The sequence below is a fragment of the Myotis davidii genome, unplaced genomic scaffold (genome assembly GCF_000327345.1).
Source record: "Myotis davidii unplaced genomic scaffold, ASM32734v1 scaffold1292, whole genome shotgun sequence".
NCBI lineage: Eukaryota > Metazoa > Chordata > Mammalia > Chiroptera > Vespertilionidae > Myotis > Myotis davidii.
The window spans coordinates 420,245-436,343 of NW_006283154.1; the positions used below are offsets into that span (position 1 = coordinate 420,245).

Sequence of the window (16,099 nt, forward strand, 5' to 3'; positions counted from 1 at the left end):
GGTGGGTCAGTGTCAGTAGGAAAAAGAAGAGGAATTAGTGGAGGATATAGTCTGGGAGGAAAGGGTGAGAGGAGGGGCTGCAGAAGGAGGGTTGCTATCCACAACTGCAGCATTATGTGTCAGAGATAAATTCACTTGTCATCTTTCAAATTAGGTTTATAGGTACTCCTCCCCCCAACTCCCACACAGCAATGGTTTAATGGGTGGTCTTCTCAATTTTTAATCGCAATTTTGCAGTATATTGGTGCCTAAAGTCTAGATCTGACTGAGGTGATGCTTTGTATGTATGTGTCCGTAAAAATAGAGAGAGCTTCTAAAGTCTCCCGATGTAGTGGGAAGGGTGCTGCGGCAGGGACCGCTGTTCTCTTCGCCAGATAATCTTCCGGTCCCTAATGTCAGAGTGCTTCCTAGGAATCAGGAGGTGAAAAACGTGTGGTGTTGCAGTGAATTTCCCCCAGTCCAATATACACACACAAGCAAACACACACACACACAGGAACAAGTTCAGTAAAAAGTCCTGCTGATGCCTGGGAAGTCCAGCTAAAAGCAAAAGGCAGGATCCCACAGTAAAGGCGCGCCATACAGACACCCGGATCACTGCGGAGACCTGGGCAGCCAGAGCGTGCAGTCCTGCAGCCACTTCCTGGGCACTCTTGCCTAGCTCTCAGAGCTCTATCTGAAGGCTGTGGAAAACCAGTGCTCCAGCCCTCCCTCGTCACATACCTTTCCCAAAGCACTTCAAACCCCGTAACCAAAGGCAAACCGCTCTGATCTGGCAAAGCTCAGAAATGCAAAAAATGAAGGCGGGGAGGCAAATTTTACTTCGATGGAAAGGATGAAAGGATTGAACACACACACACACACACACACACACACACACACACACACCTGTGCTGGTTAATTTTTTTTCCAGGATTAGCAAAAAGAATTACTTGCCCACAGAGGTTTGGAGATGGGGGGTAAGAGGTTGGTCCGAGGCTAGGTTCACCTGCTGCTGAGGTGAGAGAGCAGACACAGGAAGGAAGCTGTTCTGAGCAGCAGCTCACAGCAGAGTGGATAAGGGGATGGCAAAGACCCTCAAGTTCGCTTCTGGCTTTTTTTCCCCATTCAAGTCACTAAAGGGTTAAGCGCGGCTGGGCTCCAACTCCCGCTCTCTATTCCCCCTCCCCTATTGTCTCCCCCCTCCCCTCCCCTTCGTCGCTAGGAGGTCATCAAGCGCTCTGTCCAGTCGGCTTTCGCAAGCCCCTCTGATTCCCGCCCATCTGGCCCGTGGCTGCTTACGAAGAGGTGTGCGCACACCGAGGGGCGTGTTCCAGCTCTGGGAGACGCTGAGAGCCCCGGGTTAGAACTCAGAGCTCAGAGCAGAGCCAGCCATGGAGTGGGGCGGGGTAAAGTTTGGCACCCTGCAAGGGGTTGTCGAACTAGAGGGGGCGGGGCTCCCAAGGGTACTTTAGCCCTCCAAGCTCAGGGGCACAGGCTGTCCAGACCTGAGGCAGTGTGAGGCCATGGACCGCGGAGCAGCCGCGGCCCGGGGCACTGCCCCGACTCAGGATGGAGAGCAGCCCTACCCGAGCCGACTCCAGAACCAGCTACAGAACTAGACACACAGCCAATCTCAGAACCAGCCCCAGAACCGGCCCCAAAGCCGGCCCCAGAACCAGCCACAGAACCGGCCCCAGAGCCAATCCCAGTACCAGCCACAGAACCGGCTCCAGAGCCGGCCTCAGAACCAGTCCCAGAACCAGCCACAGATTCCTGCCCTGAGCCGGCTCCAGAGTCCTGTCCGAAGCCGAGTCCAGCACCTCATCTACTGCAGTGTCCGGTGATCACTCCAAAGACGGGTCTAAAGACCGCGGCATCGCCCCGAACGCCAGTGCCCTTGTCTAGTATAAAGGTAAGAAAAAGACCCCCTGAGGCAGGCGAGGCCAATGGCTTTCGGGCTCTCGGGACTCTGGGTACCCTTAGCATCCCATTTGGCTGCCAAGGACGAGAAAAGATGCTCAGAAAGATGCGGGGATGGCGGAGTGGGAAGGGGTTGGGAGGCGGGAAGCAACATGTGGCAGCGAAAGTGAGCTGTTTGGGGCTGGAAACGGGTGACAGCATGGGGTGGTCATCAGGACAGTTTTTTCCCAAGGGGAGAAGTGACAGTGTGGCGAGCACCTGTATCTTGAAAAAGAGAAGGAAGATGCTCCCAGGGAGCGCAAGAGACCTAAAGAGGTGTTTGGAGCTGGCCCGGGATACACAGGGATGGGATTGAGTGGGGACAGCGGGACGCACCTCTTAGTGGTGGTCACTGCCGCAGAGGCCCAAGCTGCGGAGCCACAGCCGTCTGCTTGGCACCCTCCCTATCACTGGGGAGGGGGTCCTCAGCTGGGGCATAACTGGTGGCACTCCAGGGAGGTGCCCTGTGCCTGTGTCAGCTGCTGGGAGCTGGTACTCTGGGAATGGATGAGGGGATGGGCGGTGCCCACGCACACTGCAGGGGAAGGGAAGGGTTCGCCTGGGAGGAGGGGGAGAGCATGCGTATGTCGAAGCCACTGCTCATCTGTCTGAAGGATTTCCCCGCAGGTAGGTGCAAACACACTGATATAGAGATGGGTCCCTTCACAAGCGAGATGACTGGCATCCCGCACCAAGACCACTTCAAATGGTACAGGAGCCCCAGTTTAGCGGCGTGAAAATAAAAGTTGCTATTTGAGAGCGTGTAAATGGAAATCCTCATCTCTTCCACTCTTTAGAGATGCCTTCATAAACGTTTCACTTAGCCTGGAAAATTAAAGTGGAGAATCCTCGTCACTGACCCAGGGGGAGATGGGGTTGGGGTGGGGGGAATGAAGGTTATCAGTGTTTGCCTTGGACCCCAAAAATGAGTGTCTGCCCTTCAGCCGGTGTCTGTCTGTCTTTCTTGCTTTCTCTGTGCTTCCCCTACTCTTCCCCTAAACTTCGTTCCACCAGACTGTGAAAATCATGGTAATGCATACATACACCTTCATTTAGCTTCCCCTGCAGGAAAAACAAAACACAGAAACAAACAAATAACATACCACACCAACAATGCCCATTCTTCCTGCTGCGTAGCAGGGCGGAGGGACAAGGCTCTGGAATTCTTCTGCTGTGGGCAGCACACTTGTAGAATGCAGGGGGAGGGGGCACAGGTTGGCATTACGCAAAATAGAAATGAAATCACCCTTGGTTGCTTTCTGAGTTGTGAGCGGGGAAGATTGACTTTGCAAAAATAATTGCAATATTATATGACTTAAAAAAGAGAAAACCTAAAGGGAAAAGTTTCAATGGGGAAAAATACAGATGTTTAAAAATAAATAAAACAGAATTGCAGGAGACTAAGAAAATTTTAAAAATCTAACAACCCTGCTCTCACCAGGAGGTGGGTCTCTCCCCTTCTTGCAGTGGCCCTTCCCTGCAGTGATCTCCAGAAGGGAAAGGGCGGGGCAGCTAGACCTGGGAGGGCACTCTAACCTGGTGCTTTCTCTTGTTCTTTTTGAAACCAGTAGTGTCCATCTGGCCTGTGGCCTTCTTAAGTGACATTTTGGGAATGTGGCTGAGAAACTGACACCTAGGGTCTTAATTGCCAGGCTGACCAGCAATGCGTGGTCTCATTGGCCTCCAGAAGACAGGCCGGAGGCCAGAACTCCGGGATGAGCCCTGTGGCAGTGAGAAAGCATCTCTCACCAGCTTGACTAGAAAATGTCTGTTGCCAGACAGATAAGGAGAATCAAGGTAAAGGTAATCAGATTAGCTTCCTCTACATAGTACTCATTAAGATGACTGGCTCAGGGGCACTTGGTGCCCTGGCAGAGGACCCTGAGCTCCAAGAGTTTTGACTTTGCCCTTGGTAGAGCTGGTCATTCATTCAGTCACTTATCTTGCAAAATAAGGTTAAGAATCTTGCCCTAGCTGGTTTGGCTCAGTGTATAGAGCATCAGCCTGCGAACTCAAGGGGCCCGGGTTTGATTCCAGTCGAGGGCACATGCCCGCATTGTGGGCTCAGTCCCCAGCAGGGGGCGTGCAAGAAGCAGCCAATCAATGATGCCCTCTCATCATTGAGGTTTCTATCTCTCCCTTCTTCTCTGAAATCAATAAAAATATATTTTAAAAAAAGAATCTCGACTATCCACTAAGGGGGTTATGTAGATGAACTCATCAGTGGCTCTAAAAGATTTTGAAAGATACAGATTGTGTCTGCCTGAACCTTTCTCCAGCACTCTAGGTGTTGCTATGCAATTGCTTGCTATAGTTGGGAACATCTCTTCAGTGATAGGACCATTGTCTGCTGTATCCTCCTCAGGCAAATAACACCCTGAAAGCAGCTGACTTGCATCTTAACATTCAAGGTAAACAGGTTGCCATCTTACCTGGGGTGGCATTGTTCTCAGACACTGCCTCTTCAAGGCAAACTTGGGGGAGAATAAACACACAAGCCACACGTGTGTGTGTGTGTGTGTGTGTGTGTGTGTGCGCGCGCATGTGTACACACACACACACACACACACACACATTCAGAGATCAAAACAAAATACAGCTCTCATCTTACAATAAAATCCTACATGGCAAGCATAGTCAGTATCAGTAGCATCCAACTGTCCTGATAAGTCAAAGAATGAAATGAACAAAACCAAGTGTTTGAATGTGAATGCAGGATATCCCAGATAATTTTGCTGACTGGTATTGCAGTAAAAAACAAATACACGGCATCTTCTGGAGTGTAGTCTGCTTTTGGGTTTTGAGAACATACTAATTGCAAATCTATGCTAAGAGTCAGGGTAGAAACTGATAAAAGGGGGTTCTTGTTTTCTTTCTTTCAGAATAGCTACCAGGATAAGAGTTAGGGAACTAAACCTGTCTATTTCCTTCCTTTCTAAAATATTTTGATTTCCAGGAAATGAACCGTTGTCTCCCACCTGGTGGCAGTAAGTGTAAGTAAGGATGTGTGAATTGGTTCTTTAACAATGAGATAACTCTCTAGGGGGGGAGTGGAACTTACAAGATATGGACCATGTTTGTTTTTCTCCATTCAACTATGGTTGAAGATAGTTTATATTTTAATTCATTGGATTTTGATCAGCTAGGAAATTATAATCACATCATGCAGGTGATTGATGAAAATCTGGGAATACATTTTTTGTGGTATGTATTTCTGGGGTAGAGAGGGCATCTGTGTACCACTCCTAATGACTACACAGCAATTATCATTATACCCCAAACCATAACAGAACTAGTTCCTGGTATTTTTTGCACACATTTTCTTTCAAAGTAGCAAGCATTTGTTTATATGATATCTGGTAATTTTTACCTGAATACATTATCTTGCCTATTTCTGGGCTTCCCAAAGGTAGATATTGTGTCTCCCTCCCATCACCTAGTACAATTCAACCCTCCCTATTTTTGCTTAATAAACACTTGCTGAAGCTTGAAACCTATCAAATCCATTTCCAGCAATGATGCAGAGATGGCTGCTGTAAATGAATAAAAATGCATTCTCAATGATTTCAGAGTAAGAAGTAAATGCTTTCTTAAATATCCTGGAATTTATACACCTCAGGGGAATGCAGTCAATCTTTCCATTTTCAGAATGGATGTTAGAACCATAATTAAGAAAAAAAAGTACTAACAATTTCAGAAAATGTTTTGGAAATTGTCCTTATCCTCTGCAGTCCCGGCAGCAGCAGACCAAAGATGATGTTTGTTTCAGGGGTAATAAATTTTTATCCTAAATGACTAGAATACCTGCAGGGATTGTAGATGTGAATGTTCAACCTGTTGAAGATCAAGATGAAATTGCCTTCATTCCTCTCAGTTTCTTTCCCCCTTCCTCGCTAGGTTTTGATCATATCATCTGACTTACTTGGTATATTCTGGAGCTCCTGAACATTTGCAGCAGGAAGTTCTAGAAAAGATAATGAGATATTTGGTCAGTGGTCTTTCTTTACTGGGAGAACAATTCTTAGTGCTTATGACTAGGGCTTCTGCAGATCTGTAGCCCAAAAAGAAAAGCTGAGCCATTGCCCTCACTGCTTCCAAGGAAAAGGGAAAATCCATAGAGCCCAGGAAACCATTCAGGGGCATTATAATAAGGATTATATAATTCCCTCTGCTAGTATGGCAATTTATAGTTTGCTTTATTCTGCATTATTAACTCTTGTATTCCCCTGAAGAAAGCAGCAGGGTGGAAGAGGGCAAAAATAAAATTTGACACCTAAATAAGATATAACAATTTGTCATAAAAATATTTAAAATACTTAATTTTTAAAAATATTTAACATATGGCTTTCTGTGATACATAAAAATCTTCATTTGTCTAAAGACAGTCTTTAAGCTGACATTCTATCAGTATTGCTTTTTTCCAAAGCAGTGACTGCTGATCCCTGTCTGATGCTCCCAGAGAGGACCATCATAGAACAGGAGCCTGAGAAGGAAGGAGACGCTGCACAAGACCCTGAACATATTACTTCCCCAAAAGACCTTTCTTTTGGAAAGAAAATAAATAGAAATTCTGTTAGGGATAGGGTGTCTAACCTTTCCAAAGCCTGCTGACTATAATTTCCTCAGTGGAAAAAATAAATTAAGTATTAAAAAAAGAAAGCATCCATTCCTAAAGAGAGATACCCCCACCCTCAGCAAAACAAATAAACCTTATCCTCAAAATAGAAAAACAAATTTATGAATTAAAAAAAAATGAGAGAAAGGAACAGTGACTCCAGATAATAGAACTTATTCCTCTCCTGAATTATTTTAAGAAAAAAGAAAGAAAGAAAGAATTTCTAAAGGGAACGGGTCCGCATCAAAGCCCATGAAAGTTATATCCTTCAGGGAAAAATTAAAAATTAAAAGGAAGAGAAATAATCTCAAGGTAAATAGTATTTCTAACCTTTAAAAACATAATGAAACTTACAAACTTTATTTGTGCCTCACAGCCCATGTCCAATCCCTCACAAAAATTATGGAGGCAAATATAAATCTTCCAGAGGGAGGGGGGAAACCAATCTTACCAAAGCTCCCTAATGTTATTTCTTTCAATTATATGAAATTTCCCGGATAGGCAAATCCTTAGAGACAGAAAGTAGATTAGTGGTTGCCAGGGGCTGGGGCAGGGGGTTGTGGAGGGGGGAGGAGGGAGGAAGTGTGAGTGATAGCTAAAGGAAAAAAAATATTTCTAACCTTTAAAAACATAATGAAACTTACAAACTTTATTTGTGCCTCACAGCCCATGTCCAATCCCTCACAAAAATTATGGAGGCAAATATAAATCTTCCAGAGGGAGGGGGGAAACCAATCTTACCAAAGCTCCCTAATGTTATTTCTTTCAATTATATGAAATTTCCCGGATAGGCAAATCCTTAGAGACAGAAAGTAGATTAGTGGTTGCCAGGGGCTGGGGCAGGGGGTTGTGGAGGGGGAAGGAGGGAGGAAGTGTGAGTGATAGCTAAAGGATACAAGGCTTCATTTGGGGGTGATTAAAATGTCCTGAGATTAGATAGTTGTGATGGTTGCACAACCTTGTGAATATACTAAAAACCAATGATGTGTACACCTTTAAATAATGAATTTTATGGTGTGTGAGTTACATCTCAATTTTAAAAATAGGTAAAAAAAGATAATTTCTTCACCTTCAAGATAATAAACCTACGACCTTCCCACAAATAAATTAACAAATGAATAAATAAGAGGGAAAATTTTTTAAAGGAACTAAAAGGAAGAGAAATCCTCTTAAGATTAGGGCCTCCAGTCTCAACAAAGGAAATAACCTTCACTCACTCACACACCTCTTATTTTTTTTTTCTTTTGAGAAGAACAAACAAAACAGGAAATATTTTTTATTGTTGACAATATTACAGATGTCCCCCATTTCCCACTCTTCCATGCCCCCCTCCACCAGGAAGATTCTTTCAAAATTATCAGTCAATGAAATTACTAAACTCTCCACCCTAGATACACACACATGTTTTAATTTAACAACAACAACAACAACAAAGAAATATGAAAGGATGGGCTGCCTGGTCTTAAATCTCCTGAATTTTTAATTGACAGAAAAGGGGGGAAATAGAAATAAATCACCCCTCAAGGGAAGATGCCCCATCCTCACCAAAGCACATTAACCTTATTATTAAAATATACTTTTCTTAAGATGTGAAAGGGAATTAATAATAAAAAGGCATGCATGTAAGTGGAGGGGATATTACCAATGAAATAAAAACAAAATCCTCTTAAAGAGGAGAAATGCTCCAGCCTCACAAAGTCCCAAGGAGTTTTTTTTGTCAAAATGCAACAAAAACAAACGCAATTTTTAAAAATAATAAATAATAAAAGGAAATCCTAATGGCAGCTAACCCAAATTCATCCAAACCCAGAAGCTTTATTCTTAATACAGGAAATTTTAAAATTGGAAGGATAAATAGAAAAGGTAGGGAAACAAAACCAAGAAAGTCTTCTTAAGGAAAGATGTCCCTAGCCCCCTTTCTCTCAAAACAAGTGAACACATTTGTATTTGGGAGTGAGCAAAGGAAAAAAATGAATAGGCTATTTTAAAAGAGAAACCTCCTGCTTAGAGAATAAGATTCCACCACAGTCCCTGAACATTTTTCTCCAAACACAAAGAAACAGGGAGTCCAGCTGGTGTAGCTCAATGGTTTAGTGTCCACCCATGAACCAAGAGATCCCCAGTTGGATTCCTGGTCAGGGCACATGCTCAGGTTGTGGGCTTGATTCCCAGTAGGAGGTGTACAGGAGGCAGCTGCTCAATGATTATCTCTCATCATTGATGTTTCTATCCCTCTCTCCTTTTTCCTTCCTCTCTTTCTAAAAAAATCAATAATAAAAAAATATTTAAAAAAAGAAAGAGGAAGAGAAGGAGAGAGGGAGGGAAAGGGAGAAAGAAAAAAGTAAAATAGGCGATAATTTGTAAAAGACTAAAAGGGAGAAATTCTCAAGGAAGATGCAGCAATGTCTTACGGAAGATAATGTATATTATTGCTGATGATCAACCCACTCCACCCCTGCCCACCAAAGAAGAAAAACAAATCACAACATCCCCTTCTAAAGCTTCTCCAAGGGAAGATCCTCCCAATCTTATTTATTCCAAACAAATTATTAATTTTTTAAAAAGAAAAAAAATCCTCCTAAGGAGGGTTCCCTAACTTTATTAAATCCAATGGCCCTTAATAGCTTCTCCACAAAACTTAGTTTTTAAAAATGGAAATTATCCAAACCTAATAAGGTGTTTCCTCAATCTCACCAAAAGCAAGCAATCTTTTCATCCAGCAATTTTTTTACAGAAAAAGTTCTCCCATCATAACGAGATACCATCAACTTCACTAAACTTCACTAAAATCAATAGACCTTATTCTTCTCTGCACCCAAAAGGGAAAAAAATAATTTTAAGAGAACACACACACACACACACACACACACACACACACACACACGGAAATCCTAATGGAAGGCAAGTTGGCCATAATCTCACCAACACCATTGAACTTTATTCCCCTAAGAAGGTTTTTAAAGAGAGAGAAAATCTTTGTCTTTTAAGAAAAAGTGCCCTCCACCCACTCCACTTGAAAGACTAGAAAGTATTATACAGAGAAAAGGTAATAGTATTCTAGAATGGTGCCAGTGAACCTTAAATTCAGTACCTGAGGCTGAAGGGTAGTAAAACTTTAATCCCAGCCTGGCTTTCTTTTGTCCCCCACACCATTTCTGGTTACCTTCCCATCAGTCAGTCTGTGCACTCAGGAAAGGCAAATCCTGTCCATGGAAAGCAAAACTATGATGGCTAACCTTTTAGGGGAAAATCATACCCCTTTTCCAAACCAAACAGAAATGATTTGGGGATTACCTGCATTGTTGTTCTCCTCTAATACTATAGAAGCTCAAGAGTTGAGGATAAACTCTAAAGTAATGACACTCTTACTATTAACTTCCAAATCAGATGCACACCCCTGCCTAGCAGAGAAGGACCCTTAGCCAGTTCAATAATGAGGTTTTACAGTGGTTGTCTAATCATGTGCTCACTGTTCTGTAGAGTGATAAAGGGCTCAATTTGTGCAAGTGCATAAAATTTGAAAGTCATATTCATAAGCAGTGAATACAATGAAATGTTTTTCCATTTTAAAACTTCATTTAGTTATTTAAAAATTAAATTGAGTGCCCACTGTATGTCCCATGTGTTTAGCATTAAAGATTCCACATTGGGCAAAATCACACAGACGAGTGTTCCTTTAAGCAACTCTGGAAAATGAGATACCAAAACAGATATCCATGGATTGATTATTTGTTTTACCAGATGCTTTACTAGATTCTCTCAGCATACATCTTCTTTTACAAAAATTTAATGTCATAAAATAAAGGAATAAATGCCGATTTCAGATAATGTGGAAAAATTAAAACTTTTTAAAAGTAAGTAAAATTTTGGATGAGGGTAAGGGGGAGAGATCAATCAAAGGATTTGTATGCATGCATATAAACCTAACCAATGGACACAGACACCGAGGTGGGGGTGGTGAGGGCATAAGTGGGGGGGGGGGTTGGATAGCAATGGGAGGATAAGAACACATATGTAATACCTTAATCAATAAATGAAAATAAATTAGAAATAAAAATAAAATAAAAGTAAGTACAATTTTGTAGCACCCCACCACTCAAGAGATAATTGCTGTAAATATTTTGATGTATTTTTTATTTAATTTCTTTGAATATTTCTATGTATGCTCATAGTCTACAGTAGGAACATGTTAGGGAATGTGCAATTGTATCTCGGGCTTTCCCTTACCCCAGTCACTTCCCTAACTTAATTATCAGAATGTGTGTATTGTTCTACATTGTTTTTAGAAAAGACTTGTTAATTTTAGCTTTATGTTTATCTAATCAGATGCCTGAATAATATGAATGATTAACATACTTGAAACAACTGTTCAAGGATCGCTTTGCAGTAAAAAGCAATGAGTATACATTTTATGTAGACACAATAGTTGTGTGTACACAAACAAATATCCCGTATACTAATGGCAGTTTGAGCCCACATTTACTAACTGCACTTTTTTGGACATCCAGATTTCATTTGTCCAGCTAGCTTTTGTGACGTGGGTTTGAAGAAGGTGACCTTAGAACAAAATCCACCTTCTTTCTACTGTCAAATTCACAAGAGGAAAATCTAAGTTTCTGAGACTTTATTGGATTCTTTTTATTTATTGAACGAATTTTTAACACGTGACACTGTAAGTTTAAGGTGTACAGCATGGTACCTTGATATATTATAATATTATTGCTGATATAGTTATAACATAACATAATTATAGTACAATATTATTATCTATATTCATTATACTGTGCATTAGATCTCTATGGCTTATTTACTACTCATTACAAGTTTGAACCTTTAAACACCATCACTCTTATCCCCTCCTCCACCCCTGGTAACCACCATTTTACTCTATTTTTTACAGGTTTAACTTTTTTTTGGTTTCACATATACATGATATCATATAGTACTTGTCTTTCTTTGCTTGACATTTTGATTAATATAATGTGCTAAGGTTCTACTAGGTCACTTTTAACCATATGCAAAAATGTACCGTTGCCTTTATCTCTTTAACACAAAGTTACCCTGAATCATGCTCATCTGGGTACCTACTACCTAGAAAAAATACGTATGTGTGAGGACATTATCAACAATTGTATAAGGAGACAGAATATTCAATTCATCCAGCTTTCATTAACCAAATGTGGTAGAAAATTGAATCAGTAATTTAAAAAGCAAGTGTAATGTGGTATTGCATAGATCAGAATCTTCAGCTTTGTTGGTAGCACTTGGAGATTTCATCTTCCAAAGCATTGCAAGTGTTAGTTAGCTTTTTAAGCCTTTTGTTTTAAAGAACCTGTAGAACAGAAATTGGCTTCTGAGGACAGGATTCCCACCCTGTTTTCTCCCTGATAGCACAGGGTGAGGCACCTGACACTGTGGGATTCTGAGAGATAAGTGTGATGCTCCCACCAAGAGCTTTACAGAGTTCTGAAACAAGAGGCAATGATCATGGGGGTTAAGGCTGATTCAGGTCTCCAGGAATAGGAGGGGGATGGAAGCACTGCTTGAGGGGCTCAACTAAGAACATTAGGAAATTTATTGTTTCTACCTGTTCTCTTCTGAGAGTTTGCAGCTTGAGGCAGACAATGAAAGGTATCTGCTTTCATACAAAGTGAAATTGTTAATCTCCTTCATTGTGAGTAAAGCACAATGTGAGTAAAGCAACTTAAAATCAGGAAAGTTTTCATTAACCCCGGGCTCTGTCAGTTGAATCCTTACTCTGCTTGAAGCTGGCTCCAACATCACAGCACTATCCTCTGAACCCCAACTCTAACCCCTAACAGTAGTCTCTTAGTCCTGTTTTAGAACTACCTTGATTGTTCAATTTCCCTTAATAAGCGTCATTACATTTATTATGTACCTTTAACCTTATTTCGTGATTTGTTTACATCACTGTACATGTACCTTGCAGTATAAACGGAACATTGTGATGTCACTTTATGAAACAGCTAGGCATAAATAGCAAAGAGAAAAATAAAGGAGGCTACAGAAAAAGACTGTTGATTTCAGAAAATTAACTAGTGCCCTTCTCACTAACTTCAATTAATGTTTACTCTGACAATTTCCCTCCTGCCATGCTTGAGTAAAAAGATAAGTTTGTTCTTACTCATAGTTTTGGGAAGAGACTGTTAAGACTAATTAAAGTGATACTTTTGGCATTTTCATGGTCTCCTTTGTTTTAATTTACTCATCCTGTTGACAAGATCTCCAGGACATTTTGGGTGTGGGGCTTCACTGGTTTTACATAAAAATCAAAGCACACATTTAGTGGCTCTCTTCATGGTTTTCCTAATACATATATTGCTTTTCACTAGTAAATCTTCCTTCTAGAAATTCTTGGCAAAGCCTTACTTTGCCTTTCCGTCATCCAGCACTAAACTTTTTTTAAAGAGTTCCTTGACCTCTCTTCCAATGGTGGAAAACAAAGCTAGACATTTATAGGCAGCTTCAAAGCTTGCTTTTATTTGAGGGGTGGAGTGTTTGTATCCAGTATTGTATGACATCACTGTAAAGTACACATAAACATATCTACTAATTAGTCCACCAAGTGTTCAATAATTAAGCAATTGGTTTTTTAAATTTTACAATATGATACATGTTTGGAGGATTGTTACATGAGTATTTTAGAGTGTTTTCGTAATGTTTGAGGAAATTGTTGGAGTTTTAAACATGGCACAGGAATTCATTATTTTCCAGTTTAGAATAATAGAATAAGGTTTCCCACTATTCAAAATTCACTATCCAACAGGGATGGATTAGATTCAGCTATGAGGGACTGCCTGATAGCAAATTCACTTTGACATAAGAAATTTACGGGGGGGGGGTGAACAAAAGAGTCGTTTGAGATAAATGGGAGGGATATGTCCTCAAACCTAGAGAAAAGAGGAATTAAATTAAGTAATGACAGTGAAAGATATCAGGTAGAAGCAAGGTTATGCTTGAATTGGGCAGGTGAGGCCAGAGCCTACAGACAGCAGTGAGGCCTTAGTATATAGAGTGAGGGGAGAAAGCCACTTTGATAGAATTACAGAGTACAGACTGAAATATTGTGGAAAATAAAGTAGGTGGGGGAAAGTTCTATGGAAACCTTGAAGGCAACTGACAAAAGTGTGTACATCATCTGACTGAGGAAGTGCAGCCACTTTGGAGGGCTGTTAATTAATAAAATAACGTGGCTAAAGTGGAAGGTTGACTGATGGGGCATATAATTAAAAACTATCTAACTTTTAATTTTTTGTATGCTGAATTCCAAACTAAATTGCGAAAGCTAAAAATGGGAAAAATAATTATATTATCTAGTGTCCTTTTTCTACTGTTTTGGGACTTCTTTGACCCACATTCCACTTTTATAAGAGTCTGGTCTGCTCTCTCTATTTCGTATCACATAGTTTTCTACATCAAAAGTAAAAAACCATGATGGGAATCCAGTGAAACCTTTTCTCTTCAGTACTGTACATCCATATAATGTCATGAAAAGGACCTTTGGGGATCAGCTAGTCCAGTATCTTTAAGACCTTTTTAGCAGTAGAATCTTTGCATCTTTTTCTCAATGAAATCTTAAATGAAAGCCCAATATTTAACATAAATACAAGAAGTATTTCATTAGTCCTCTTGTATGCTAAAATGGGTTTCTGATGTACCGTCCCAATTGTTTAACCTAATAGGAAAGTGAGTTTGCACTCCCTGCAAATTAGCTTTATTACTGGCTTCTTAGCAAGGATGCTGGTGATGTAGAAACACATTAAATAGTAAAGAAAAATAAGTCCGAGTTTAAAATTTGACCTAAAATATTCCAGAAAGTAGATCATACTCTCCAGGAAACGTGTCCATTCTTGAGATTTCCTCTCTCCCCCAACCTTAGGAATGTTACAACTATCTAATAAAGTGGTTTGTCATAACATGCACTGTCTTTGCTTGTAGGAACATTTTTATTATTGGGGATTGTGTTTCTGACCAAGGACAGCATACCAAATAAATTGTAGATAGATCTAAAAATATTTGGTAAAATCCCTTCTATAACTGTAAGCCTTTGTAATAATTCAAAACAGCAAAATTGTTCCAAGTCCTACAAAATGGGCATAAATGTACCATACACATTGATTTTGTAAGATTCCCCAGAGTACTATAAAGTGTACATACAGCACATAAAAAAACCAATTTTACATAAATTAAATTTATTGTTATTACTTATTTAGAATTTGTACTCTGCATCCACAAAGGATATAAAGTATTCTACAAAATTAAATGCATATAAAACAGGACAATTAGGCATAAATAAAAACAGGACAAAAACAATTCAAAGCAGTGCTGAATGAGACTTTAATCTAATATATACTAGTTATAATAAACCCTAATTACACATTCAATTAGCAGCACTTTTGTTTGCTGCCTTTGGTGGTTGAAGAACTTGGGGGAATGATTTGAAATGACTCAGGCCTCTATAAGTTGGTAGATGAGAAAGTTTGAGCCTCATTTTTATGCAATACATCTTGTATTAAGCTGCAGCAGCCATATAATGAAGAACTAAAGTTTGCCAGGATTGTGGCATAGGTGTTAATTAGCTGTCCTAGAAGGCTGCAGGCTTTGGTTATTTTGGTGTGCTTTCATTTTTCTAATATTCTCATGTATGTTTCTGAGAGGCATATAAATATGGAACTTTCTCAAAATATTATTGCAAATAAATTTTATTTTTCAAATAAATCCAAATGGTATCTTATAGCCCAGGGGTTCAATAATTTGGACTCTTTCTAAATTGAAAGTTACTTCATGTTGGTTCTAATCATAATTCCACTTACATAACTGTGCAATATAGAGTAAATTGCTAAATCTTTCCGTGGCTTCGCCTTTGTGTCCCTTAAATGAAGTCAATAATATGCCACTGACCCAGCTCAGCTCATCAGTCTCCTTTAGGGGGTCTTAACTGTTTTCCCATCTGGGCTAGGTGCCCTTCCTCTGGGCTACCATAGTACCCTATACAAACCTCTGCTTCTCAACCTTGATTGTTTGATATTTTTGAGATTAAGAGGCACTTTTACATAAATTATCTTTTCTTTTTTTCTCTATTTTATTTTTTTCTATCACCATTTATCCCCCATATACCTTCTTCCACCTCCCCCCATTCCTCCCCCCACAATCACCAAACTGTTGTCCATGTCCATAAATTCATACTCTTTTTTAAATGTTTTTGCTCAATCCCTCCATCACCCCAACCGCCCCCGCCCCCAAGAGCTGTTTGCTTTCTCTCTATGAGTCTGTCTCTATTTTGCTTGTTAGTCTGGTTTGTTCATTAAAGTCCACATATGAGTGAAATCATATGGTACTTGTCTTTCTCTGACTTATTTCACTTAGTATATTTCTCCAGGTCATTCCATGCTATCCATAAATTTTTCTTCCCTTTTTATGGCCAAGTAGTATTCCATTATGTAAATGTACCATAGCTGTTTTTTCCCTTTATTGATTAAGATATTACAAATGTGTCCTTATCCCCCCCCAATGTCCCCTTTT

At 40.4% G+C, this 16,099-nt stretch overlaps 1 protein-coding gene across 1 annotated transcript in view; it reads left to right on the forward strand.

The window, feature by feature from the left end:
• DGKK (diacylglycerol kinase kappa) overlaps positions 1 to 16,099 on the forward strand; it is a 137,488-nt gene that overhangs the window by 619 nt on the left and 120,770 nt on the right. Inside the window, exon 2 of the mRNA XM_015563108.1 lies at positions 1,522 to 1,894. Coding sequence (XP_015418594.1) covers positions 1,522 to 1,894 — 373 coding nt within the window. The remainder of the gene's footprint in view (positions 1 to 1,521; positions 1,895 to 16,099) is intronic.